This window comes from Vulpes vulpes, chromosome 9 (assembly GCF_048418805.1).
Source record: "Vulpes vulpes isolate BD-2025 chromosome 9, VulVul3, whole genome shotgun sequence".
In the NCBI taxonomy this organism is placed as follows: Eukaryota; Metazoa; Chordata; class Mammalia; order Carnivora; family Canidae; genus Vulpes; species Vulpes vulpes.
The window spans coordinates 8,133,080-8,159,244 of NC_132788.1; the positions used below are offsets into that span (position 1 = coordinate 8,133,080).

At 50.7% G+C, this 26,165-nt stretch overlaps 2 protein-coding genes across 5 annotated transcripts in view; one reads left to right on the forward strand and one right to left on the reverse strand.

Annotated features, from left to right (window-relative positions):
• Window positions 1–5,301, forward strand: part of PDE6D (phosphodiesterase 6D) — a 52,836-nt gene extending 47,535 nt beyond the window's left edge. The window contains exons 2-5 of the mRNA XM_026006185.2: window positions 1,165–1,253; window positions 1,890–2,015; window positions 2,689–2,794; window positions 4,697–5,301. Coding sequence (XP_025861970.2) covers window positions 1,165–1,253; window positions 1,890–2,015; window positions 2,689–2,794; window positions 4,697–4,778 — 403 coding nt within the window. The 3' untranslated portion in view covers window positions 4,779–5,301. The remainder of the gene's footprint in view (window positions 1–1,164; window positions 1,254–1,889; window positions 2,016–2,688; window positions 2,795–4,696) is intronic.
• Window positions 5,302–21,091: 15,790 nt separating this feature from the next.
• On the reverse strand, window positions 21,092–26,165 carry PTMA (prothymosin alpha). 4 transcript variants are annotated; one of them, XM_026006262.2, is made up of 5 exons: window positions 25,664–26,165; window positions 22,998–23,069; window positions 22,660–22,753; window positions 22,087–22,160; window positions 21,092–21,843 (listed from the first exon to the last, which is right to left on the reverse strand). In XM_026006262.2, the coding sequence occupies exons 1-5, from the start codon at window positions 25,706–25,708 to the stop codon at window positions 21,796–21,798; spliced, it is 333 nt and encodes a 110-aa protein (XP_025862047.1). In that variant the 5' UTR covers window positions 25,709–26,165; the 3' UTR covers window positions 21,092–21,795. The 4 variants fall into 4 exon arrangements, with proteins under 4 accessions (XP_025862047.1, XP_025862046.1, XP_072575275.1 ...); XM_026006261.2 differs by having other exon boundaries at window positions 22,660–22,756; window positions 25,664–26,130; XM_072719174.1 differs by lacking the exon at window positions 25,664–26,165 and adding an exon at window positions 23,687–24,970.

Below are 26,165 nucleotides of genomic sequence, written 5' to 3' on the forward strand. Positions count from 1 at the left end.
TGTCCTCAAACCCTTGCATTGAGTTGTTTGGTTCTGCTTACCAAAATGTGTATTTTTCTAGCATTCTTTTTTGTTCTCTGCTCTTTTTTTTTCATTGTTATTAGTCCCTTATTTATTGTATGATGAACAGTACAGAAACCAGAAAATAGAACTACTTAAGTTAGAAGGCATTTTATAACAAAAAGAGATTATCAATGGACTAGCCTCAAAATTTGTGACCTCGAGCCAGAGAAAATCATCTAAAATATGCAAAATTCAATTGTATATAATTTTTAGTGTCTATAAGGGTTATGTTAGCTCTGGCTGTTTTGTTTTGTTTTTTTGTTTTTTTTTTTAAGATTTTATTTATTTAATCATGAAAGGCACAATGAGAGAGAGAGGCAAAGGCAGAGGAAGAAGCAGGCCCCATGCAGGGAGCCCGACATGGGACCTCCAGGATCATGCCCTGGGCCAAAGGCAGCACTAAAACCGCTGAGCAACCGGGGCTGCCCCTGGCTCTTTTGTTTTGTTTTTTTTTTTTTTGTTTTTTTTGTTTTTTTTTTTTTTTTTGCTCTTTTGTTTTTAATGCTTCTTTTTAAAAGTTTGTGTCTTCCTCTGTAGTCTCTTTCCTCTGAGTTCCTTTTTTCTCTTTGTTTTTGTCTGTCTTTCATAGTAAATGCTTTCCTCAGTTTCTCGTGATCCTTGGCTAGTCTCTGATATTTAAGAGCAGGGCATTAAACAGGTACTTCAGAACTCTGGACTTGTGAGTAAAACTTGGGGCTATGATCCTCACTGTGGGGGTGGTCTGCATGAGTCATTTTTTGGGATACTTCTCTTACCTGTTTCTTTAGGTCTTTTATCTTCACTAGTCTGATTCTGTTGGAAAGTTTTTAATTTTGCACTATTCATTTTCTCTCTTTTGCAATTTCTAGATGTATAGAGTTGTTGATTTTCCTGTTGTACATAAAAATATCTCTACTGGGTCTCTGCTTAAGATCTTCCTTTAGATGTCCTTTGGACCCTCCTACACATTCTTATTTGCTTTCATGGCACTTAGCAGATAGGCCGACTTTGCTAAAAAGTAAACAGGAGTTGGTAGGAGCAAATCTGAGAGCTAGAATACACCTAAAATACAAAGTAAAAGTCACTTCCAGTGCATTATTCTTCCTTAATATATTTGATCAGAAATTGGATGAACCTCCGGGATGCTGAGACAGGAAAGATACTGTGGCAAGGAACAGAAGACTTGTCTGTCCCTGGAGTGGAGCATGAAGGTATTCTCCAACCCTTTGTTTGCACAGGGCTCTAATTCGTTAGCACGGTCTAAGCATCAGGGAGCTAAATTAATGTGGACCCTAATGGGGGGCAAACCCCTGTGGGCACAGCATGTGTTGTTGAAATTCCTAGTTCTTTTCCTGCCTTTTCTTCTCTCACTTCCCAAAACCCACTTTGTGCTGAAATTTTAGCATTATAATATACCCAGAAATATAAACCAAGCTCTCAACTATTTTTTCCTAAAGAAAATTTGCATTTTTATCTCTCTGAAATAAAAGAAAATCTAAGAGGTTAAAACCAACAGAACATAGTAAAGAAGGTGCCCATTCAGCCCTTCCCTTGATGAGAGCAGCTAGGGAAAGCCCATGAATGCACTACATCTGGTGTTTCTTAAAGATCTTTCAGGCAGATGCACTTGACCAACTGGGGACCTCTGCCTTTAATTAAAAAGTATAATTCTGGGGCACCTGAGTGCCTCAGTTGATTGTGTTCCAGGCTCCTGGGATCAAGCCTGGCATGGGGTTGCCTTCTTCTTCCTCTACTCCCTGCTGGTGTCTCTCTCTCTCTCACTATCTCTGTAGCTATCTCTGTGACTTTCATTTAGAATGGCTTCAATATTTCTTTTTCTTTACCAGCCCGTGTTCCCAAGAAAATCCTCAAGTGCAAGGCAGTGTCTCGAGAATTGAACTTCTCTTCAGCAGAGCAAATGGAAAAATTCCGCCTGGAACAAAAAGTTTACTTCAAAGGGCAATGCCTAGAAGGTATTCTGTGGCCTAGTGCCTGGAAGCCACACTTAGGGTGACAGGGGAAAAAGGCAAGACCCAGTAAACTAAAAGCACTGCTTTGGTAACACTCATTTTGCAACTCGGTTTGTGATGTGATTCCTACACCCTGCAAGACTGGGGGCCCCAGCAAAAATAAAACAAAACTGGCAATGACAAGGGGCTTTGAGCCCAACAAAAGGGTTTCTGACACTGGTGGGCCTGGGGTTGGTGCCTGCTTTATACCTGGCGAATTATAACATGGTCACGAGGAAGCTGCTGCTGAGGGCCTGGCACAGTGCTCTCCATACAGCCTCCTATGGCTCTGACTGGCAAGTCCACTGCAGTGAGTTTCCACTGTGAACTATAAGAGTGCACATATGTGTCTTAGAGCTGAAACTCCAAGTAAGAGGCCTATTCTGTTCTTCTGTTTATCACATACATATAGCCTGCTTCTAAGAAAGCGTTGCTTATACTATATCCACCCAGTGGCCTAGTTCTTTAGACCCTAGAGCATAGGGAACAAGTCTCTGGTGTGGTCCAGAGGACATCCTGAGGGGCCTTTCATGATCTTTCTTATGCCTCTGACCAGGGAGGTTTATGATGGCTTCATTTGTGGGGGGTGGACAAGGAGCCCTGAGACTGTCTCACCAGCTTTACCTTCTTCCTTCAGAATGGTTCTTCGAGTTTGGCTTTGTGATCCCTAACTCCACAAACACCTGGCAATCCCTGATAGAGGCAGCGCCTGAGTCCCAGATGATGCCCGCCAGTGTGCTAACGTGAGTGAGCAGACCACAGGGATTGTGGAGTATGTCTAGAAGCAGGAGTCCCTGGCAGGGCTGTTCAGCAGGCAATCCAGGTTGAAAATAAGAGTAAAGAGTATCCAAGGGTATTCGAGCTTACAGGTTACTGACTTCTGTCATGTGAAAAGGATAGTGTGATCAAGTGGAAAAAATAAACTTTAGGTTAGACCTTTAGACTAAATTCCTGATTAACCCTGACTAGATGTGCAATCTTGAACAATGTTTACCTCTCTGGCCTCATTTTTCTCCTCTCTAAACATAGAATTAATAATTCTATCTCACAGAGGTATAGTGAGGATAAACCGAGATGATGTGGAAGGAAATGGGCATGTACTCTCTATGAAATCTAGGCTTATTTGCAGACTTTCCTAATTACCAAACTTCTAATACTCTGTACTTTTCTTGAATGCCTTTAATGGCATCTGGCAAAGTTCTAATTTTGTTTTAGAGGATAATGTTTGGTTATAGTTTTTCAGAAACTACCTTACTGTTTTAATATTTATGCTTCCTGCTCAAAAAATAGTTTGTCCTTTATACAAAAACACTATCAGTAATGGCCCACCTTCCATTTTCTCTAGGGAAAAGGTATTAGACTTTCAAAGGTTTTAGTACTAGTGTGTAATAATGAGTTATTCACACAGGTAATTGTGTAAAATTGGGTTGTCCCTTTAAACAGATCCTTGGTGAAAGCCATGCTGAACATAAAAAGAATTTATTTACTTTATAAGTCTTTAATATATTTTTAATTACAACAGTAAGTATTTTTATATTCTGTTAGCCAATTAAATCTTGAGTTTCTTATGTACCTATTTTATAATTAATTACCAGCAAAATTGTCTCTGCTGGCTATTAATTACCTTGGGAAAGTACAGGGGAGTATATAGAAGGCATTTTTTATATTTTATTAGCCATCATTTGACTCTCCCTTGGCCAGGTCCAATTTCTTTCAGGTACTAAAACCAGTAAGTCTATGATAACATAGTTAGGCTATTTAAGTCATATATCATATTTTACTTTTTGGAACCCAGAAATAGTATCTCTGTTGCCTTTAACTTGGTTCAAGAGTTGTGGTTTGAAAACACTGAGATACCCACCAAGAAAAGTGAAATTCCATTCTATGCAATACAAGTGAGTCATTTGGGGTTCTTTGGCTGTAAGTCATAGATATGACTCCAGCGGATACAACAGAGCTAAAGCAGGGAGAGGGGGGCAGGAGGGATGGTGCTGAGACCCGGGCAGCTCCAGAGATACAGATGGCAGGGGTCCATGGATGATTTCCTTCAGGAGCAGCCATAGGAAGGATCCTGCTCTGAGGAGAGGGTCTGATTGGCCCAAATTATATCCTGTGCCCACCCTTTTGCCAGATGAAGGAGAGGTTACTTGACTGAGACATGGACTGGAGATGGGGTGGGTCCCCAAAAGAAGAGCAGAGTGCTATTACCCAAAGTGATGAGAATAAATGCGGAAAGGCCAACCCACAGCTGACTACCAGAATAGGTATTGTAGGGAAAGATACCACCCCTGAGGACTGCAGGTTTCCGTGTATATCAAAAGTCAGTCATATTAAAAATAATTTTTTAAGTCCTATCTATAAGCACCCCTGTGTGCAGAGCATTCTGCTGAGGGTTTTACATATATCAAGGATTAAGACATACTCTTGCTTCTGTTTTCTGAACTTGAGGAGAAAACAATCACAAAGTTAAATGTCACATTAGACTTCTAACCCCATTTAGACATAGATTTAGTGTCCGTCCCCAAGCCAGGGTTCTAAGTGGGTGCATGTCCCTGGGCCCAGCAAAGCCAAATTGAAACCACTTTGTGCAAATGAAATCTGTTGCCTAACACACTCACTCTTTTGCCCTTTCTTCTTACTTATAGTGGGAATGTTATCATAGAGACAAAATTTTTTGACGACGATCTTCTCGTAAGCACATCCAGAGTGAGACTTTTCTACGTTTGAGAGAAGAATGTGTGTGCATTTCAAGAATTTGGGTTTTTTGGGGGAAAGGAGGAAACTGTTTACTTTTTTCCTCCACACATTTGATTATTGACACTTCCACCCCTAATTCCCTGTACAAAACCCACTTGCGGCCACCAGGGGACCAGTTCTGTATAGATAACCAGATGGCTGTTTCCTCCCAAGCCGCCATCTTCCACTGACCAGACTAAACTCCCAACCCCAGACCAGGCCAGAGGGTGAGCTTTGACTCCTTCCCAGGGTGACACAGGGACAAACGCTTACCACAAGAGCCAATGCTGTTCCTGCCCCCTCCATGCCTCCTCCTTGGGCCCTACAGGCAACACATCTTCCTTTGGCCCCTGGTTTTGGAAAAAATCATATTCCTGACTTCTGTTTAGTTTTTTTCCTGCAATTTCTATTTCATACATTCTCATACATTTACCTTGTAAAATAGACTGTGATATTATTATTACATAATGAATTAAAACATATGAATTAAAATATTCCTACAGTCTTTAGCATGGCACTGCTTTCATCTCTACTTTTTCTGGAATATGAACCCGGTCCCGTGATGTGAAGAAAGACATTTATCAGACCGTAGGATCACAACTATATTTTACTCCAGAGATCAACTGATAGATCTTGTGGTTCCTGATGCTTCAGTTGCTGCTTTTCAAGAATGTACAACGTACCCAAACAAGACCCATGATGCTGAGATGTAATATGTAGTGGTTTTCGTCCACAACGTAGATGCACCCTTTGTTTTTTTGTTTGTTGCTTTTAGCTTTTTTCATACCTTTATGATGTACCTTTGTCCAAGAGGTTTCCAGAGAGGGTAGAAGTTCTAAACTAGCAGAGTAGAAACTCTTCTATTCTACATGAGAGAATAGAAGTCAGAATGGAGAAAAGATCTCCCCAAAGTCATGTGGAGAAGGATGGGGACGCATCTGGGATGGGGTAGGGTCCTGGGAGGGCTTAAAACCTAGGCAGAGGAAGCCAGTGTGGGAGAGAGGATGGTAACTGGATGCCTGCAAGTCTGACCTAAGAGAGAAGGGTTCTTTTGGGGGAACTTACCCACTTTTGGGGGAAAACCAGCAGCCTTCACTGTCTTTATAAAATACCAGCGATTAAAGGTTTTCCAATTCACACTGTAGTAAGGTCTGAAGCCAGAGGGGAAAATATACCCAGAGATGCGCCCTCTTTGGCACAAGAGTCTGTCTGTTACCAAATGTCTGCTTGAATCTGTGGGTGGGGAGAAGTACATTTTTAGTGGATTATCGCCATCTTTCCTTGATAATTCCATTCCTCACCTGAGGGCTGTCATCTTCAGAAGCTAATTTTTAAATACCAAGATTGGATGACAAAACAGTTAAAATGAATCCAGATTTCCTTTTGCTTTCTGGAAATGCCATCTCTTTTCTATGTCTGCTCCCCACAATTCCAGCAGGGAAGGCTCTCCAGGAACTGGACACCTCCCAACGGAGAAAGGCTGCCCCCAGCGCAGCCTTTCCACCGGCTCGTGCCTCCTTCACTGCCCTCCCCCACTCACTCACCCAACTACAACTGTCAGGGACACACTTCTTTGCCAGCTGGTCTGAGAAAAAAAAAAATTATAGCCCAGTCATTCTTAGACACTTACCATCTCTTCAGGCAACAATGCATCTGCTCAGGCAGTGTTGATCATTTGGCTAAAGCTATGGTGGGAGGAGGAGGAGGGGAGAGGTACCAACTGGGGTGAACACAGCAAAAGGAGAGGACACAAGAACTGTGAGGACGAAGGCCCTTGTAGGGCAGCATCCTCTCTGGTAGAATGGGTGCAGGTCTAAATGCCTGAAGAGCTGGGGGGTTTGTAGCTACATCAAAGGCCACAGAATGTTCCAAAAGATAGGGAGACAGCCCAGGCCTGCCACGGTGTACAGCCACTGGTTCACAAACATTTACAGGTACCTGCCCCACCCCCAGAGATTCGGATTCAGTAGGTGGGGGGCCCAGAACTCTAGCAGGTGATCCTGACACAGGCATTCTGTGGACCATACTTTGAGAAATACTGATAGAGGCTGTAAGTAAATGTTAGAGACGTATACATGTACACAGGTGGCTGTATGATAAACTGAAGTCGTCATGTACCAGTATTTTGGACTTTTGTGATGGGTATGTGTTGAGCATTGAATCTGACCCTAGTTAGGCAGGAGGAGGTTGGGGGAAGACACGTCTGCCAAAGGGGATCAATCTATCTAGCCACATTCAGGCCACACTTAAACATTCTTCCTAGGGGACACCTGGGTGGCTCAGTGTTTGAACGTCTGCCTTTGGCTCAGATCATGATCCCGGAGTCCTGGCATCGAGTCCCGCATTGAACTCCCCACGGGGAACCTGCTTCTCCCTCTGCCTATGTCCCTGCCTCTCTCTCTCTCTGTGTGTGTCTCTCATGAATAGATAAATGAAATCTTTAAAAAAAAAAATTCTTCCTATATGCATACGTGTGAAGAAACCGCCTGCCTGAGATTTGTCTCTAATAGAGGGAATTATAAATGCCCTGGCATAAGGGAAGCACACAGTGAATTTACAAGAAGGAAGAAATAAAATGAAAATGGAGAAAAATTACACTTCAGAAAAACCAGGAAAGCCCTCTCTTCTCTGAATCCTTTGACTTTTAGCCTACAAAATATGTTCAAGTTACTCTAAGAAATATATATATTTTTTAAGATTTTATTCATGAGAGACACAGGAGAGAGAGAGAGAGGCAGAGACACAGGCAGAGGGAGAAGCAGGCTCCATGCAGGGAGCCCAACGCGGTACTCAATCCCAGGTCTCCAGGATCAGGCCCTGGACCAAAGGCAGCGCTAAACCGGTGAGCCACCAGGGCTGCCCAAGAAATAAATTTTTAAATATAAGGTTTGTGGGGCACTTGGGTGACTCAGTCGATTAAACATTGGACTTCAGCTCAGGTCATGATCTCAGGGCTGTCGAACTCCTCACACAGGGAGTCTGCTGCTCTCTGTCCCTCTCCCTCCACCCCTTCCCTGGCTCACACACACTCTCAAATAAATAAAGCTCTTAAAAAGTAAAAAAGAAAAAGGCTTTCCCTCAAACCTGCAGCATCTATGGCTCCTGTTCCATCCTCCTCTGCAGAACCAAACTCCTTGGGGGACACCTGGGTAGCTCAGTGTTTGATATCTGCCTTTGGCTCAGGTCCTGATTCCGGGATCGAGTCCCACATCGGGCTCCCTAAGGGGAGCCTGCTTCTCCCTCTGCCTGTGTCTTTCTGCCTCTCTCTGTGTCTCTCATGAATAAATAAAATATTAAAAAAAAAAAAGAACCAAACTCCTGGGGATTTTCTCCACTCTTTCCACTCCCTGCCTCTCATTTACTCCTCAGCCACTGATGTCTGGCTCTGGCCAGTGGCCTTTTTTCCTCCAAAGCATCCATGAACTCCGCTGATCCACCGCCCCCTTCTGGTCCTTTCTGCTTTGTTAGCTGCATTTGATCCTTCTGACTTCTGGAAATTCTGCACTTAGGGAGCCCCTTTCCTAATCCTGGGAGTTCTGCTCCTTGTAGGCTCTTCATTCGCTTCTAACCACCTTGTCCCTAAAATGTTTGTTAGCGGATTTTCTTTTTTTTCTTTTTTCTTTTTTCTTTTTTCTTTTTTTTTTTTTAGCTATTGTATATTGAGAACATTCTATGTGCAAAAATTATTTAAGATTTTATTTCTTTATTCATGAGAGACACAGAGGCAGAGACACAGGCAGAGAGGAAAGCAGGCTCCTCCCAGGGAGCCCGATGCAGGACTCAATCCCAGGACCCCGGGATCATGCCCTGAGCGGAAGGCAAACTCCCAACCACTGAGCCACCCCAGGTGTCCCTATGTGCAAATTCTTTAAGCATTATGCACATCATGCATTCACTCCACGTGTATTTCTTGAGCACTTTTTATGTACCAGACACTGTTTTAAATGCATTACTTACTGGACAAGACCAAGGAAGTCCCTATCCTTACATTCTAATGAGAAGAGACAGGAAGCAAATAATTTCAGATGGCAATCAATGCTCTGAAGAAATAGGATTGTGCAATGGCAGCATCTGCCCGGTGCGAGAAGGAATGGAAGGAAGTCAGCATCCAGCTTTTGACCACCAAAACAGGATGGACGAGCCCCCAGCAAGCCAACACCCATGGAAAGCCAGACTTGAAAAGATTTTTTAAGTCCTCTGACCTATCAACAAAGCAAGAACCAGGTGTGGCACACACGATGGTCTACTCACAACAAAGAACTCCTTGTGCCAGGAGTCAACCTGCCTCTTTGAAACCTGGCGTAGGATGGAAGAGAAGAAATAAGAAAGTAGACCACAGAGGTCAGATGCAGACGTCCCCGCTTGCCTTCACCACACTTCCTCCCAGGCCAGGGTGAGACGGGCGGGTACAGACACCAGGTTCAGGGGCAGGAAGAGAATGTCAAGGCTGACGACCACTTCCTGGAGGTTAGCGGGGAGAGTGGGCTGCCCTGCAATCCAGACCATGGCCCGGTGACGAGCTTTATAGGAACTCATGCTGCAGTTCCTATAGCCACCTGGGGCCTGTTTGACCAACAGCATTGCCTTCCCTTCCAATGTATCCTTCGCATCTGAGCCAAAAAAAGCTTGGAAATGCGAAATGTACATCTGGCCGCCAATCCCTCTGTATCGAACAGTTCACTTTTAGAACTTGCTAGTGATTTGGTCATTGTTTTGCAGCTCTCAAAATACACTGTTAAAATAGTCCTCAAAGTGAAGACCTAACTGGCTTAACAGTTTTTTTGGTGCTTTTACTTGCTTTGAAACTGGCAGCTTTAGGGATCCCTGAGTGGTGCAGCAGTTTAGCCCCTGCCTTTGGCCCAGGGCGTGATCCTGGAGACCCGGGATCGAATCCCACGTCAGGCTCCCAGTGCATGGAGCCTGCATCTCCCTCTGCCTGTGTCTCTGCCTCTCTCTCTCTCTCTCTCTCTCTCTCTCTCTCAATGTGTGACTATCATAAATAAATAAAAATTAAAAAAAAAAAGAAACTAGCAGCTTTGACCATAGTTTTGAATAAACCGAGGGGTGAAGTGGAATGAGGTGAGAAACAGAGATTTGATGAAGACATTTGGTTCCCAAACTGTGCACCAAGGTACCCCCAGGCACTGCAGCAAATCCACAAGGGTGACAAAGCATATTTTAATTTTCAGAGGAAATGCAGCAATTCGGGAAGTCTTTTGTACACTGCTCACTATTAGCTCAAGAAAGTTTAGTTTCGACATTACATTGTACTGCACTACATTCTTTTTTATGAGATATATTTGGGAAACTGAATTCTTGGATGTTTTGGTGGTAAGTACCCCTGAAAAATCCACATGAACGGGGGTGCTCGGATGATTAGTCAGTTAACTATACAACGCTTGTTTTCAGCTCAGGTCGTGATCTCAGTCATGGGATCAAGTTCCGCATCTGGTTCCAACTGAGCATGGAGTCTGCTTGGGATTCTCTCCCTCTCCCTCGGCCTCTCCCAGCTGTACTTGCTCGCTCACACTCTCTCTAAAATAAGTAAATAAATCTTAAAAAAAAAAAAAAGTCAATGTGAACAGGAAATGAGGGTGGTTGTGTCCAATCTGATTCTAAGGTTTGAGAAGCTGTGCAGTGCTCAGCAGGCACACAATGACAGAAAGTCATTGTGATTATAAATAAAATGAAAATATTTTTCCTCTCAATTTATGTGGCTTTTCTTTTTCCAAAATAATAAGACAGCCACTAGGTAAGGATATAAATACTTAACAAGTTGTTTGGACCTAACTACATAATTTTTTAATTGGTTTTTATTTTGGTTTAGTTGCACTGTGAAAAAATTACCGAGACCCCAAGTGTGCTGTGAACAGAGAACGTTCAGGAACCTCTAGTAGGTAGGCACTTAGTTTTTTGGGCTTTTTTAAAATTTTATTTTTAAGGAATCTCTACCCCCAGCATGGGGCTCAAACTCACAACCCTGAGGCTCTGAAGTGCAATAGCCCTCAGTTTAAAACTATGCCTTCCAGGAGCACCTGGCTGGCTCAGTCAGTAGAATATGCAGCTCTCAATCTTGGGGTCATGAGTTTGAGCACCATGTTGGGCATAGAATTTACTTAAAGTACACCTTTCAGAGGGTTAGAAACACATGCACATACTACCATCTCTGACAGCAACAAGTGGGTATTGACTGCCCCCTCTCTGAGCCCTGAGACAGTTCTTGGTTCCATGGAATGCTTTTGAATTCTTGTATGTATTAAAGAAAATATTTTCAAAGGAAAAGAAGGCATTTATTCAAATTTCTTAGAGTGGCTTTTTTAAGTGACTTGATTTATTCAAATCACCCCCCAAATAGCTCTCAATTATAAGAAGATAAGCAAGATTATTATCACTTGAATATTTTATATATAATTATTAATTCATTTGGGGCTAAAGTATGTGCCTTAGACCCATACATTATGATATTTTAATGTGGTGCACAGGGCACCCCTGTGTAATTAAGGTGTGTACAAGCTATACTACCTCTTTATAGAACTCAAAATTTCATTTCACTTTTTTATATGATAATGGTCGTTTCTTTCCTTTCCTGCTATGTTGTTGGCCATACACACTGTTTACTCAGAGCCCAGCCCTTGGTCAGGATTGGAATCCAAATCCTGTCCTCTGGCAGATTGTCTAGTTGTTACTGTCTTTTAATTGGCTTGTATTCAGCAACAATCTGCAATACGTCTGGTACAATTAGGCTAAGGCTTTTCTTGGAGGGTTCACATTTACTTAAAAGAAGATACTTTTGATATTCAAGAGGTTTTACGATCTTAATAATCCTCAAATATTTCTGGCACAGAATTCTGAGACCTCGGGTGTGGATTTGATGGTGTTTTGAAGGAGGTACACAATCGTTTGCTGAAAAAAATCTTGCCTCTGCCCACAGGCCCCTCCTTAGCCTCAGTGGCAAGTGGCCTTAGTGGCAAATGGCCACTGCAAGTGCTACATCTAAAAAGTGTCATTGCATCTAAAAAATCCCAACAAGAGATTTTGTGATTTTGGCAGGCCCTTGAGCAGAGCAGGAAAATAATAGACATCCTGCCTACCTAATAATGGGACTCATTTGAGGCTAGGGTCTTTAAAATGGATTCAGACCACACTATCTCCAAGGAAAGAAATGAACATCCCCTGGTGAGGGGTGCTAACTGAGAGGTTGACTAATAGAATGATCACCTGGTCCTCAAAGCTGGCTAAGGACAGTGTTGACGAAAGGGTCAGAATTGTAGAATCCACTGTCACCTCCCCCCATGGGGCTGGAACCCATCCAGCCGCAGTATCTTCCCAAGACTCAATGTCTGCCCAACATCATTATCCAGCGGGTCACAACCTCAGGCTCTAGTGGAAACCACAGGAGTCACACTTGGGACATTGTGGGCAGATTGATGAGAAAGACCCAGAAAACACCTCTGAGAAGGGGTAGAAGTTTTCCTAGGATACAGCAGGAGTTGCAGATGAATTTCTAAGACAAAAGAACTTGACATATAGGGTCAAATGCTTTCCAGAAAGGTTTGTACCCATTTCTACCCTTTGCTACACCCAAACCTCCTGACACCAACCACCTCTTAGGCTGTGTTGACAAGGATCATAGGGCCCCACCTGAGGCTGAGGAAGCCTACATGAGGCCCATACAGGATTCTATGGGCCAGATTATGGAACTGGTTCCCAAGGGAATCCTTTCCTATCATCTATTGACTTCAGCAAACATTCCCTGAGCCCTAGGGTGGGGAGGGGTCCTTGTTGTACAGATCAGCTGTTTCTGAACTAATGTCCTTCAGTATGTTAATACGCTTTCTGTAAAGAAATAAATAAATTCAATGAAATATTACTCAGGCATCAAAAATTAAATCTTTCCATTTGCAATGATGTGGATGGAACTAGAGGGTATTAGGCTAAGAGAAATAAGTCAGAAAAAGACAATTATCATATGATTTAACTCATATGTGGAATTTAAGAAACAAAACAGGATCATAGGGGAAAGGAGGGAAAAACAAAATAAGATGAAACCAGAGAGGGAGACAAATCATAACTGACTCTTAACTATAAGAAACTATAAGGCTGGGCAGCCTGGGTGGCTCAGCGGTATAAGCTCCTGCCTTCCGCCCAGGGTGTGATCCTGGGGTCCCGGGATTGAGTCCCATGTCAGGCTCCTGCATGGAGCCTGCTTCTCCCTCTGCCTGTGTCTCTGCCTCTCTCTCTCTCTCTCATGAATAAATAAATAAAATCTAAAAAAAAAAAAAAGAAACTATAAGGCTGAGGGGTGCTGCGGGGGGGGGGGCAGGGGAGTAACTATATAATAGTCATTAAAGGAGGGGACGTGATGTAATGAGCACTGGGTGTTATATAAGACTGATGAATCGCTAAACTCTATCTCTGAAACTGATAATACACTATAGGTTACTTAATCGAATTTAAATTTTAAAATTCCAGGGATCCCTGGGTGGCGCAGCAGTTTGGCGCCTGCCTTTGGCCCAGGGCGCGATCCTGGAGACCTGGGATCGAATCCCACGTCGGGCTCCCGGTGCATGGAGCCTGCTTCTCCCTCTGCCTGTGTCTCTGCCCATCTCTCTCTCTCTCTGTGACTATCATAAGTAGAGATTTTTTTAAAAAATGTTTTTTTTAATTCCAGGTCAAATTTGGAATGAGCTGCATGCTAAACTTTCCTCTTAGAGATTCCTTCATATGTAAAGACCTAGGGAGGGCAGCCCGGGTGGCTCAGCGGTTTAGCGTCTGCCCTGAGCCCAGAGCGTGATCCTGGAGACCCGGGATCGAGTCCCATGTCGGGCTCCCTGAATGAAGCCTGCTTCTCCCTCTGCCTGTGTCTCTGCCTCTCTGTGTGTGTGTCTCCCATGAATAAATAAATAAAATCTTAAAAAAAAAAAAAAGACCCAGGGAGTCTGCTTTCCTTCTATTCTGTTCTGCAGAAGGAAAGCCCTTCCCGTTGCTTACCCCAGCACTTTGTCAAATGAGATGGATCTAACCTCTCAGGCACACCTTGGGAGGTGCCAGGCTGCATGAAGATGGGGGTTCCCCACCCCGAGTCCAATGAGACTGTGTTTGGTTATGAAGCATAGGTGGGAACACTGTAAGTTCAGTGAGTTCCTGGGAGGTCAGAGGACTAGAGAGCACTGCAGGCTGGAGAGAGGGAAAGGGGGACTCCAGGCAGTGGATGCAAGGTGGGCAGTTCAGATGACTGGGCCACGCCACGCCCCACATACCTGGCTGCAAATGAGTCCAGCAGTACTCTGCGATCCTATTGAAAATGAACCATGATCATCACAGCATCTGGGTCTGATTTCCCTCTCTTCTCCCTCAACCTGGAAACTACACCAAGAATACAATGCCCACACCTCTGCACTCCTCCCTCCTCAAGCTATCTTTGTTGTTCATGGAGGTCTGGTTAGCTTTAGAGATTAGAGGCTGGAGCCCACTATTCTCTGGTCTACTAGTATGACTCAGTTACAGACAACAGAAAACCCAACCTGAACCAGCCTAAATCAGGAAAAAAGGCACTGACTTGCTAATAGAAAAGTCCAAAGATTGGTGCAGTGTTAGGCAAAGGTCAACCCAGAGACTCAAGCAATGGCACAGAACTTAGGACCCCTCTGCCTCTCAGCTCAGCTCTCCAATCTGTGTGAGCTGCAGTCTCCACCTTTTACATTGCCCTAAGTTCAATGCTCCCTACCCAAGCCCAAACTTCTCCCCTTCCCAGCAACTCAATCAAAAAATGCTAGGAGGTTGCACCTGGCTGGTTCAGTGGTGGAGCTTGTGACTCTTGATTTCAGAGTCCCGAGTTGTAACACCATGTTGGGCTAGATTTTACTCATTTATTCATGAGAGACAGAGAGAGACAGAGATAGGCAGAGGGAGAAGCAGGCTCTATGCAGGGAACCCAATGTGGGACTTAATCCCAAGTCCCGGGGATCATGACCTGAGCAAAGGCAGAGGTTCAACCACTGAGTCACCCAGGTGCCCATAGAGCTTCCTTTAAAAAAGAAAAAAAAGAATCCCAGGACTCACTCTGATTGGATCAACTAGGGTCATGTGCCAACCCCAAGCCAATCAGTATAACCAGGGGTTCCTGGGAACTGACTGGTGGACACCAAATGGCATATTCAGCCCCTGGATTGGATTGAGAATATGGGAGGGAATGTTCTTTAGGAGGCAAACTGGACACCATTTCAGGAGATTATTACCAAGAGAAGGGTGATGGGACGGCTGCTGGCGACAAAACAGCAAATGTACCCTGGAACCTTATGGAAGCCTCACCAGCAGCTCCTTCCTGCGAGAGATCTGCTCCCTGCCAAGAGCCTCACAGCTGGCCCCGGCTCAGATGCATGTGAAATGAGGTTGTCTCAAGTGACCACCTGGCACCTCTTGTTGCTACGGGCAGCAGCACTAACGGAGAGCTCATGACGACAGACACCCTCCAAGCCGGGTCCCTTGGCTATGCCTAGGAGCTCACAGAATCCACGCCAGTCGCAGGCTGCTAGGCCTTCTCCGTAAATAATGTGTGTATCATTCCCCTAGTATATGCGGTCAGCGGCGCAGGCAGCCTTAGGACGTCTCAGCTGTGTTTCCTAATTTGAGCTTTCATCACCTCTCTGAACTCAGAGTGGACCCCGTGAGTGGAGGCTGAGGTCTCGAGAGAGCAAGGCCTGGGGAGAGACCTGGCCCCTTCCCTGGCTGGCTTACCCTACCTTCAAGGGCTTGGAGCAAGGGGTTGACAAGCAGCGGCCCTACAAAATTGGGCTACCCCAAGTAAAGCTGGGACCAGGGTTTCTGTCCCCAGGAAGCAGGGACCAGGAAGTAGCCAGAGCCTGACGCAGGCAGGGTTGGCCTGTATCCAGGACAGAGGAGGCTACACAGGAGGCAGGGCTGAAGAAGGCTGGGCATTGGGGATCTAGGTCTTGGGACCCCTAGGCCAGCAAGAGCTGCCGGGGAGGGGTGGCACCAGACCCTGGCACTCGGGCCCAGGGCAGCCTGATGGGCAGCTCAGAGAGTGCCAGGAAGAGCAGCCAGGGGCCTCCGAACTCCCACCCCCCCATTCCATGCCCCTGAAGCCCCTGGCCCAGTGACTTGGGTCAGCAGTCACTGTGAGTAGCCCACAGAGGACCAAGAGCTGGGCCTGCCCTAGGAAGGTGCCGTGCACACCAAGCATTTGAACGGGTTAAGCAAGAGGGAGCCCAGGGGGCCAAACCCAAGATAGACCTGAGCCTCAGGAGGAAAGACCCTGGCCTCAGCTCCCGCTCTGGAGAGGACCCCAGGCCTTGAGGAAAAGAAGGACCAGATCAGCAGCCCAGAGGGAAGGCTTGGACGATGGCCCCTGACCCTCATGTCTGACTGGGGCCCCAGAAACAGTGGGCGGGGGAAGGACTTTTTGTTGGGGTAGGGGTGGCCGAGGTTGAGGTTGCGTCCCCTGGGGCTGGGCCCCCCGCGGGGCTCTTTCCTGGACTGACCAAGCCCCGCAGAGCCCCTGCAGTTCCTCTACGCCCACCAGGGGGCGCCCGTCCCTCGCAAATCTCCCAATGTGGGCTGTAGGGGCCGCCCTGCCCTTGCCTGGAGAGACTCAGGGCGGCGGAGGATGTGCCCGGGCCGGAGAACAGGTCCCAGGCGGTGGTAGGCGGCGTGCTGGGCTCGGGGCTGGAGGAAAGCGGGCTCTTCCGAAGGCAGCGAGGCTGTTGAGGTGGGGCGAGGCTGAGTGGCGAGGCTAGGCGGCTGGGACGGAGGATGCAGGGGGCGGGGGGCAGACGGGGGCATTAAGGCAGCCCTGGGCCTAACTCTTGACCCACATCCTTTTCTTTTCTTTTTTAAATATTTTATTTATTTATTTGACACAGAGAGAGAGAGAGAGAGAGCACAGGCAGGGGGAGCAGCAGAGGGAGAGGGAGAAGCAGGCTCCGCGCTGAGCAGGGGGCCCGATGTGGAACTCGACCCCAGGACCCTGGGGTCATGACCTGAGCTGAAGGCAGACGCTTGGCCGCCTCAGCCACCCAGGCGCCCCATGCCTCGCACTCTTGTTCCCATTGCGCACAGGAGGAGATTGAGGCCCAGCAAAGTTCAGTTACTTGCTCCCAAATGACATGGCTGTCATGTCTGTCTGGATGACACCTCTTTTCTAGAAGTTTAGAGGGTAGTAGTTCCTACTGAGCAGGGCCGCAGCCTGAGGGAGCCTGGGAGCCTGATGCCAGCTCCCTGTGTTGCCTGCTGTGTGGTCTTCTTGCTCCCTGGGTTCGAGACCGCCTGCCCTGGGCTCCGGGCCTTGGGAGCGTGAGCAGTACTGAGCTGCCCTGGGACCCAGAGCAGAGAGCCGCTGGCTAGTCTTGCCTCAAGAGGCCAACAGCCCAGCCACGCGAGTCACATGGGGTGGGCCCACAGGGCCCTAAGTTCGCTCCAGCCAAAGCCTTGATCTGACCCTGACCCTGGCACCAGTTTGGGTACAGCTCAGTGGGTGACAGGCAGCCTGGCACTTGAGCGCCCAGTGAGGACCCTCCACACTGTCCTCACTCCACAGGCTCCCACTCCTGTGAAGGGCAAGCTCCCTCCCCCCCCCCAAAAAAATGCAGAACCCTGTGGAAACCACAAATGTGGGTGGGGGAGACAAGGGTGTGGAATGCCGTGCACCACCAAGAGGTGTCCTGTGGTGTCCAGAGGAAGGAGCTTCTCTCTCGTGCTCCTTTCTGTATCTCTGGAGCCTAGAACGGAGTCTGGCACAGTGAAAGCTTTCAGCACATATGCGGATGAATGAATGAATGAATGAACGAATGAACAGAATGGATAGAATACTGTGAGCAGGGAAACGTGGTGGATAAGACGTGGGGGAGGGCAGCCCGGGTGGCTCAGCGGTTTAGCGCCGCCTTCAGCCCAAGGCGTGATCCTGGAGACCCAGGATCGAGTCCCACATCGGGCTCCCTGCATGGAGCCTGCTTCTCCCTCTGCCTGTGTCTTCTCTGCCTCTCTCTGTGTGTGTCTCTCGTGAATAACTAAGTAAAATCTTAAAAAAAAAAAAAAAAAAAAAAAGACGTGGGGGACAGCCAAAAAGCACACAAACCAGTAAATGTCGAAGCTCACTTTGTGAGAACTGCTGTGTGGCCGAGGGGCAGTAGCGGGGAGGGCTGCCTTCAGGTTGGGGTCAGGGGGGGCCTCTCTGGGGAGATAACCCCTGGCGCCGAGATGGTGCTAAATGGATCAAGTTAGGAGAAGTTTGGGAATTAGATAATCCTGGGGCAGGAACAGCAAGTGCAAAGGTCCTGGGGAAGGACCGAGCTTGCAAGGAGGCTAACGCGGCTGGGCACAGGATGAAGGGAGAGGTGGCCGTGGGCTCGGAGCCTCCACTCCCTGGTGTGACCTCAGCCTTGTCTCTTCTTGCTAGGCCCTTGTCCTGGCCTAGCTTGTTCATAGCTCAGCCTCCGTTTTTCTGGCCCAACCCAGGCTTCTCTCCTGCCTTCCGGACCTGCGCACCCACCAGCCTCCGACAGTCGCCCTCCACCACGGTAAGATCCCCACGCGCTTTAAGCCTTGTCTCCAGCCCCTTGCACGTGGTAAAGGGCTCCTCCCTGCGCCAGGCCTCAGGCCAGAGCCGGAGAGCCTGGCCTCCAACACCCCTTCTATCTCTGAGTCTTGACACTTTACCCCATGTGATGTCTTTTTTTTTTTTTTAACTTTATTTGGGAGAGAGAGTGAGCATGAGCAGGGGGAGGAGAGAGGGAGAAGCAGGCTCCCTGCTAAGTGGGGCTCCATCCCAGGACCCTGAGACCATGACCCGAACTGAAGGCAGACACTTAACCGACTCAGCCCATGTGATATCTTCAGGGCATCTACTTCTCTTCCACCTGGCCCTTCTGCTTAATCCAGGTCCCCTTCCTCTGCAGATGTCCCTTCAATGCTTTCCCTGGGCGGGGGGGTGGGGTTCCTGCCTGAAAACCATTCCACGGCTTCCCCAAATCCTACCTCAGTACCTGGTCCACAGACTGCCTGCCCTCTTTGCCCGTGCACCCTTAGCACTCTCCTGCACCAGGGCCTGCCCATGCACAGTGCTCTGGCCCCCCAACCTGTCCCCCATCTCCTCTTTCATCCTCCTGGCCCTTCCAGTCTTAGCTTCCATGCCACCTCCCCAGGGAAGCCTTCCCTGCTATCAGGTCCCCCTGTCTTTGTGCTCAGGGTCCCCTTATCCATAGATTGTCCTTAAGGAGTTGTGGATGGTACCTCAGCAGCACCATCCTCCCACCCCCTGCTGCCCGTAGGTGTCTTGAAGGCTCCCTAATGAAGAAAGTGGGGGCCTGGGAGGGGGGGAGGGTAGAGGAAGACAGGAGGACAATGGGGGGCAGATGTCAGCAGGTCCTGGGGTCCCAGGGTTCTTCTATTGTATAAAACAGTGAGTCAACTCAAATGTGAGGCAAGAAGTGCCACATGGCCAGAGTGCTGGGGGGCAGGAGGGCATAGGGAGGGTGCCTGGCTTCTGTGCCCACCTGGTCTTCTGCCCACAGCCACTCCTGCCTTGGGCACTCCAGCCTGAGAGGTGTCCTTCCGGAGGAGGGTTCTGTGCCCCCCAGTTCAGACCAACCCCCCTTTCCCTTGCAGCCCTAAATGTCTCACTTGGACTCTTAAAAGAAAGGTATCTTTAAGACTGCACTCAGGGGGCACCCGGATGGCTCAGTCGGTTCAGCGTCTGACTCTTGGTGGCTCGGGTCATCATCTCAGGGACACAGGATGGATTGAGCCCCCTGCACAGCAGGGAGTCTGCTGGAGATTCTCTCTCCCTCTTCCCAAAACAAACAGGGGGGCCTGGATGGCTTAGTCGGTGAAGCATCTGCTTTCGGCTCAGGTAATGGTCTCAGGGTCCTGGGACCGAGCCCCCCAGTGGGGTCCCTGTTCAGCCAGGAGCCTGCTTCTCCCTCTCCCTCTGCCTGCTGCTCCCCCCACTTGTGCTCTCAAGTAAGTCTTTAAAAAATAATTTTTTTTTTTTAAGACTGCAATCAGGGGCGCCTGAGTAGCTCAGTTGGTTGAGCATCTGCCTTTGGCTCAGGTCATGATCCCGGGGCCCTGGGATCCAGCCCCATGTCTGGCTCCCTGCTCAGCAGTCTGCTTCTCCCTCTTCCTCCACTTCTCCCCATGCTTGTGCTCTCTCTCAATAAATAAAATATTAAAAAAAAAAAAAAAAGATTGCAATCAGGAGGGACAAAGGCAGCCTAGGATCGCCCAGCTGGTGGCAGAGGTGGGAGCAGGACCCATACTGTTCTGTGCTCAGTGAACATATTGCCCCTGGAAGTGGGCCCTGCAGCCTGTTAGCCAGGGGCCCTCCCCAGTACCAACAGCTAGGTCATCCCTCGCTGACCTCCTAGAGAATGGGTACCACCTGACTCGGGGGCACACTGGACACTTGCAGGGGGCTTCTGCTTGTGAAGTGCATCTGCAGGCCCCAGGCCAGCTGACAAACCACAGGCTTAGTGGGCTGATAGCTTGCTTTCCCGAGGGCTTGAGCTTCTGCTCACCCTCACTTGTGAGGTTTTGACTCGCTGCTTACTGCTCCCAACTCCGCCTGAAAATCCGAAGAGCCCACCTACCATCTCCAACTGTGCTCGTGGAAGGCTGGCCGCGTGCCTAACCAAGGTCCTACCTCCTTTCTCCAGGGCAGAGCTTGGAGGATTAGGGTAAATCTGCAGTTACTGCCACTAGAAGTCCGAAGGGACAAGGTGGCACCTGCCACCACCAGGGGGAGCCACAGTCACCAAGCTAACTGGGTGAGGCCTCAATTGAGAAGGCCAAGTTACTGGTTGTCCCACTGCGGGGTGCTTGTCTGAGGTCTTGGCCCATGCTACCACCCATCCACCCCAACCCCAGGGCCTCCAAGACTGCAGTGCCACATGTAGCCTGTCCATCTGGAGGGCCCGAGGACATGGACTTTGCCTTCCAGGGCACCCTGGCCCACATGGTATCCATTGGTGTGGTCCTGGGAAAAGGCTCTTGGTACATTCAGCAGACCAACCCAGACAAGCAGCATCCCCTTCACAAGCCCTAAGGCCAGTGCCCTCCTGCCAGGTCTTGGTGACCAGCTGCAGCTCAGCCCTTGACCACCATGGCCACCCACCTAGCTGCCCAAATGGCATAACCCATCCTCCTTGCCAACTTGGGTCTTCAGCCCACTATCCCCAGGAAATACAGCTGTGTTCCAGCTCAAGATCCTCCCAATCCTCCCCCTCCCATCCTTGCCTCTCCCCAGAAAAGTCCAAACTGAAACACCGAAAAACCAGGCTTGAGACAGCTTTGTTAGAACAACTCAGCAAAATAAAATTCCGGTTTATTGTTGGACAACATTGTTTCACACATACATCAAACAGGCCAAAAAAAATAAACAGCAACTTCATAGACAAAAAAGGAAAAAAAGAAACCTTTTATCTTTGGCCTTTTTAACCATCTCATACAAACCAACTACTTATAGTACAGCTAAGTACATACACAAAAAAAGTTACTGGAATGCTCGGAATAAGATTGTTTTTTTGTTGTTGTTTTTGCTTTTTTTACAAGGTTTTTTTTCTCCTTTGAGATTATAATGAACATGGTCACACCACAAGTAAAGTCAGAAGTAGGACAGAGAACGCTCCAAAGGCTGGTTTGGTCATCCGAGATCATTAAAAATGGCTGACCCCTAACAATATGTACAAAAATATAAAATGTAAATAAAAAATACAAACAAATTTTCCTTTTTAAAGTACTTTTAAGAAAAAAAGCAGGGCCTTGGAAGTTTTGGTTCTTTTTTCCTCCCCTGTTGCAAATTCACGTTGTGGTTTTGGTTGGGTGGCGGAGAGCGTGTGTCATCTGCGGGTGGCGCTGCCCGCGTTGGGCAGGCGGGCGGGACTCTCTACTCGAAGGTGACCACGTTTAGATTCTGAGACGGGAAGTGGAGGGTGAATAGGTCACGGTGGCCTTTTTTTTTTGTTAAGTTTAACTTTTCCTTTTTTTTTGCTGTCTAGTCATCCTCATCAGTCTTCTGCTTCTTGGTGTCGACGTCGTCATCCTGCACAGAAAAAGGAGGTCAAGGCCCCTGCAGCCCATTGGACCCGCCCCAACTCCAGAGGCCAGGACCAAGCACTCGCCACTCCAGAGGCTTCCAGAGCTCTGGAAAAGCCAGGCCTAGAGTTCTTTCCTGTTCCTGCTCAAGATAACGGAGCCTTCTGGGACCACACCACCCAAGTCCGAATCAGCCCCTCTGGCTATATATAGTGCCTCAGATCCTGACCCCACCCAAGTCAGAACCCACCTCATCGTCTTCAGCTGCCCGTTTGCCCGTAGCTGCCTCTGCCTCCTCATCTTCATCTCCATCCTCTTCCTCTCCTGTAGAACCAAACCCCAGAGTAAACCACACTTCCTTTCTCAACCAACCAGAAGAATCCGTGTACCCTACCCGCCCAGTGACAGCCCAAACTTGGGTGGGGTGGGGACATGACAACACTGCAGCTCCTCAGGAGACCTCCCAGTGACAGATTCGCCAAGGAAGAAGAGTATTCCTTATCTCTGCTGCCTGACAAACCAGGCATTCAGGGTACCGCGCCACCCATGTAGGCATTGGTCTCTAGGAGGAAAGAGGACCCAAGCAGCTGCACCCAAAGAGGACAGAATAACAAATCAGCACGTGGGTCACCTGGTGGGAGTGTGGGTATGTGGGCACAGCTTCACTAGCCTAAAACCAGAGAGTCCAACTGCACTGTACAAACCCAGCTGCAGGTGGTCCAACCCGTCTGCACCCCAGGAATTCTCAATTCCTGCCCCTTTGCTAGACAAGTCCAGGGAAGAAAAGCACCCCCTAAAAAGGGAGACAAACAAGGCTACTCACCATCACCTTCCTCCTCCTCCTCCTCTTCCTCCCCTCCTTCCTCCTCTTCTTCATCTACCTCATTGTCAGCCTCCTGCTCCCCATTTTCCTCATTCTCCTCGACAGAAAAACATACCAGGTTGTTAATAACAGATCACCACCCCTTCCCCCAGACCCACCCAATGCACCCGCGGCCCCAGACCAGGCACAAGACCTTAACTCCTCTTCCTAATGTTCCAGCAGAAGACCGTGATACAGGAACTACCCAAGGACAGCCTCCTCGCTCACCCCAGACTAAGCCCAAGCTGGAGAGCACTTCCACCCAGGAGCAGCTAGGGCAGCACGGGCAAGACACTCACAGCGTTCCCATTAGCAGGCGCGTCTCTTCCATTCTCTGCCTCCTCCACAACTTCCTTCTTCTCCTTTAAGTCCTTCAAAAAGTAAGAGGGAACCAGTAAGTCTTTTGAGAACCCCTGAGCTGGTAAAGAGGCCCAGGACTCAAAAGGGCGCACTGATCTGATGTCCTAACAGCCCCGTGTTACGCTTGGAAATACAGGAAGGGGGAGCCACAGGATACCCAGTTTGTGGTCAGAGTTTCCAATTTCTCAACTCTGAAGAAACACCAAAAAAACAAACAAAAAAAAGAACCCTCTGCAGTTGCTCCCACTGCTCCTACTCCTGCATCTGCACACAGGGAAGAGCCATGTGGCACCGCAGCCATAAACCCGTCTGGCCGGGCAGACGAGCCCGGGAACACTCCACTCCACTCCCTTCGCAGACTGGTTTCCAACCAGAGAGCTCCGCCTCACAAGTCCTTCTTGGAAGACAGCAGGTATGTGCCATAAATAAATAAGGTAATGGAGGGAGGGCCGGGGCGCTGCGGGAGAAGCCCGTGGGCGGGCCGGCCCGGGAAGGGGCGGGGGAGTCCTCACCGCCGGGCCGTCAGCTCCCCGGCCAGGCCTTCGGGCGCAGGTCTCTGCAAACCCCGAGCCCACCAACGCCCTGGCTGGCTGCACAGCGGCCCCCGGAGCTCTTGGTCACCGCGCACCTCGAGGGGCGGACGCCGCCGGCTTCCCAGAGGCCGGCGCGCCGCTGGCGCCCGAAGCCCAGTAAGTTTTTCCACCTGGCCCTGCCGATCCAGCCGCCAACGCAAACAGGCGCCGGGCCGGGCGCAGCTCGGCCTCCGTCCAGCGAGCGGCCCCGGGGCACCTGTCGACCCCATTACCACCGGCCGGCGGGCCGCGAACCCCGGCGCCGCCCGCTCCCGCCCCCTGGCGGCCGAAGCCCCGGGGAGCGGGTGGGGGCGGGGAGAACGCGGCGCGCAGGCGCGCAGCCCCCGCCCGGCGGGCTTTGCGCGCGGGCCTCGGCACGCACCGCGCGCGCGGAGCACGTGGCCCGGGGCCGCCGAGTGCGCCCCTGACCCTGGAGACCCGGAGCCTGCGGGCTGCGCGGGCCCGGCCGCCGCGCGACCTGCGCGCCAGCCTTTCCGGGCCTCTCGACGCTTCCACCGCAGGCCTCCACGCGCGGGCCCCTCTCTCTGCATTTGGCGGGCAAAGTCCCGCGGGAGGCCGCCCCGAAGTCCGCGGGGCTTTTGCAGTCCCGCAGCCCGAGGCCGTCGGGGACGCGCGGTCCACGGGGCTATTTATTGCTCCCGGCGGGAAAGCACCTTGCAGGGAAGCGAACGTCCGCGCCGGGGAGGGCCGACCCTCCCCCCACCCAACTAGTTCTCGGGCTGGGCCCGGAGGGGGCCGGCTGGAGCCCTTGCGGAGATCCCGGGCGCAAGCTCCGCTCCGCCGGGGGAGTCACCCCTGGGAGAAAGCCAGAGGTGACGCCACGGGCATAGAGGTTAAGGAGACGCCAAGGTGACTCCCGCCCGGACCCACAGGGGCACGGACCAGAACCTTGGGTGAAAAAAACCGATCTGCCTCCGGGTGCCGCGCTCCCGCCGAGGGCGGAGACGGAGACGCTCCCCGCGCGGGCCGCCGGAACGACCCGGCGCGCAGAACCGGCGCTGCGCCAAACGCGCAGGACCCCAAAACCGAGGGCAGTGAGCTCGGAAGCGTCAGGCCCCGACAAGCCCCGGCGCTCGGCGCGACCCCGCCGCCGGCCAGCCCCGGCCACAGCTTTTGTTCGTCCGCGTCGGCTCCGGGGCGGCCGCGCACACGGTGCTCCCGGGCAGCCGCGGGGGGCGCCCATCGTCGCCCCGGCGCGCCGTTCCTTCACTTTCCGTTTCCTCCCCAAAGGCGCGTGGGCTCGCCTCCTCCACAGCCAAGCCCGGCACCGCTGGTGAATTATTGGAGCTGGGCGGCTGCTCCCGGGCGCACTCCTCCCGGAGGAGCCTACCCCCGCCCTCCCTGCGGGCACCCAGGGCGGAGGAGACCTTCACACCTCCGCGCAGACAATCGACGTCGCGGTCGGCCGACCCGCTGCCCCACGCCGCCTTGGCGGACCGCGGTCCACATAAACCACCTCGGACCGACCGCAAGGCGCGAAACGAGGCGGCCGGGCTCCGAACAAAGAGCAGCGCCGCCGGCGGGCGCTCGTTGCGGAGCCGCCACTTCCCGCAGCCGGCCCGCGCCCGCACGCGCCCCCCCCCCCCCCCGCCACCGGCACTTCCGATCCCAAACGCGCTCGAGTTTCAAAGTTATTTCCGTGCGCCCTGCGGGCTGACGACCCCCCAGCCCGGCCCCTCGTCTCCCGCCACCTTCCAGACGAGTCACAAACAAGTTTCAGGAACCGTGGAGCACCCGCCACCCGAGTCGCTGAACCCCCGCGCCCGCCTCCCGGAGCCCCGAGGGCGCCCGGCCCACTCCCCGACGGGCATCGCGTCTGCCGCGGTGCTTCCCGCCCCCTCCCCCGCACACAAAAGAGTGGGCTGCCTGGGGGCCTAGGCCGGGGGCGAGAGGTCCCTCCGCCGGAGAAAGCGAAACCGGGTTCGGGGCAGCCCGGCGGCCGCGCGCGCCAAACACCGCTCCGGCGGCAGCAGCGCGCGGAGCCCGAAGGGGCGGGCGGCGTCCAGCCTCACCTTGGTGGTGATCTCGGAGCTGGTGTCCACGGCCGCGTCTGACATGATGGGGCACGCCGGTGATCCGATGCGGCGGATTAAAAAGAGAGCAAGAGTTCGAGGACTCTGGCGAGGGAGCTGCCGGAGTCCGCGGTGGCGGAGGAGGCGCGCGGCGGAGGTGGTTGCGGCGAACGGGGAGCCGGACACAGGAACAATGCAAAGATGGCTTTTCAGAGCAGCCAGTGGGGAACTCACGCGGCGCCAGAACCTTTAATATAGATTAGTGGGCGGCCCTCGGCCTCCTCTGCCCGAATGCTATTGGCTGAGCGCAGGGAGCGGGCGCTCTCTCATTGGCTCGATTCCGAACAATGGGCAAGCGTGCTTAAAGCGGCAGTGCCTTGGTGCGTCCCGCGCTGCGCAGTCGCCGGCCGCACTGTCATTCAGGGCCTTAGTTTGCCGGGTCTCGGCGGCGCCGGCGCCGCGGGGGAAGGGCGCACGAGCGCGCTCGGGGCGCGCGCTCCCG

What these genes read in the sequence shown, in the direction of transcription:
- PTMA (XM_072719173.1), bottom strand. Translation starts at nt 24,181, where the DNA reads ATGCAGAGAGAGGGGCCCGCGCGTGGAGGCCTGCGGTGGAAGCGTCGA. An exon ending in GGCGGCGTCCGCCCCTCGAG is followed by an intron (nt 23,070 to 23,686) that starts GTGCGCGGTGAC and finishes TACTTTTTGAAG; the next exon opens with GACTTAAAGGAGAAGAAGGA. An exon ending in CGCCTGCTAATGGGAACGCT is followed by an intron (nt 22,757 to 22,997) that starts GTGAGTGTCTTG and finishes TTTTCTGTCGAG; the next exon opens with GAGAATGAGGAAAATGGGGA.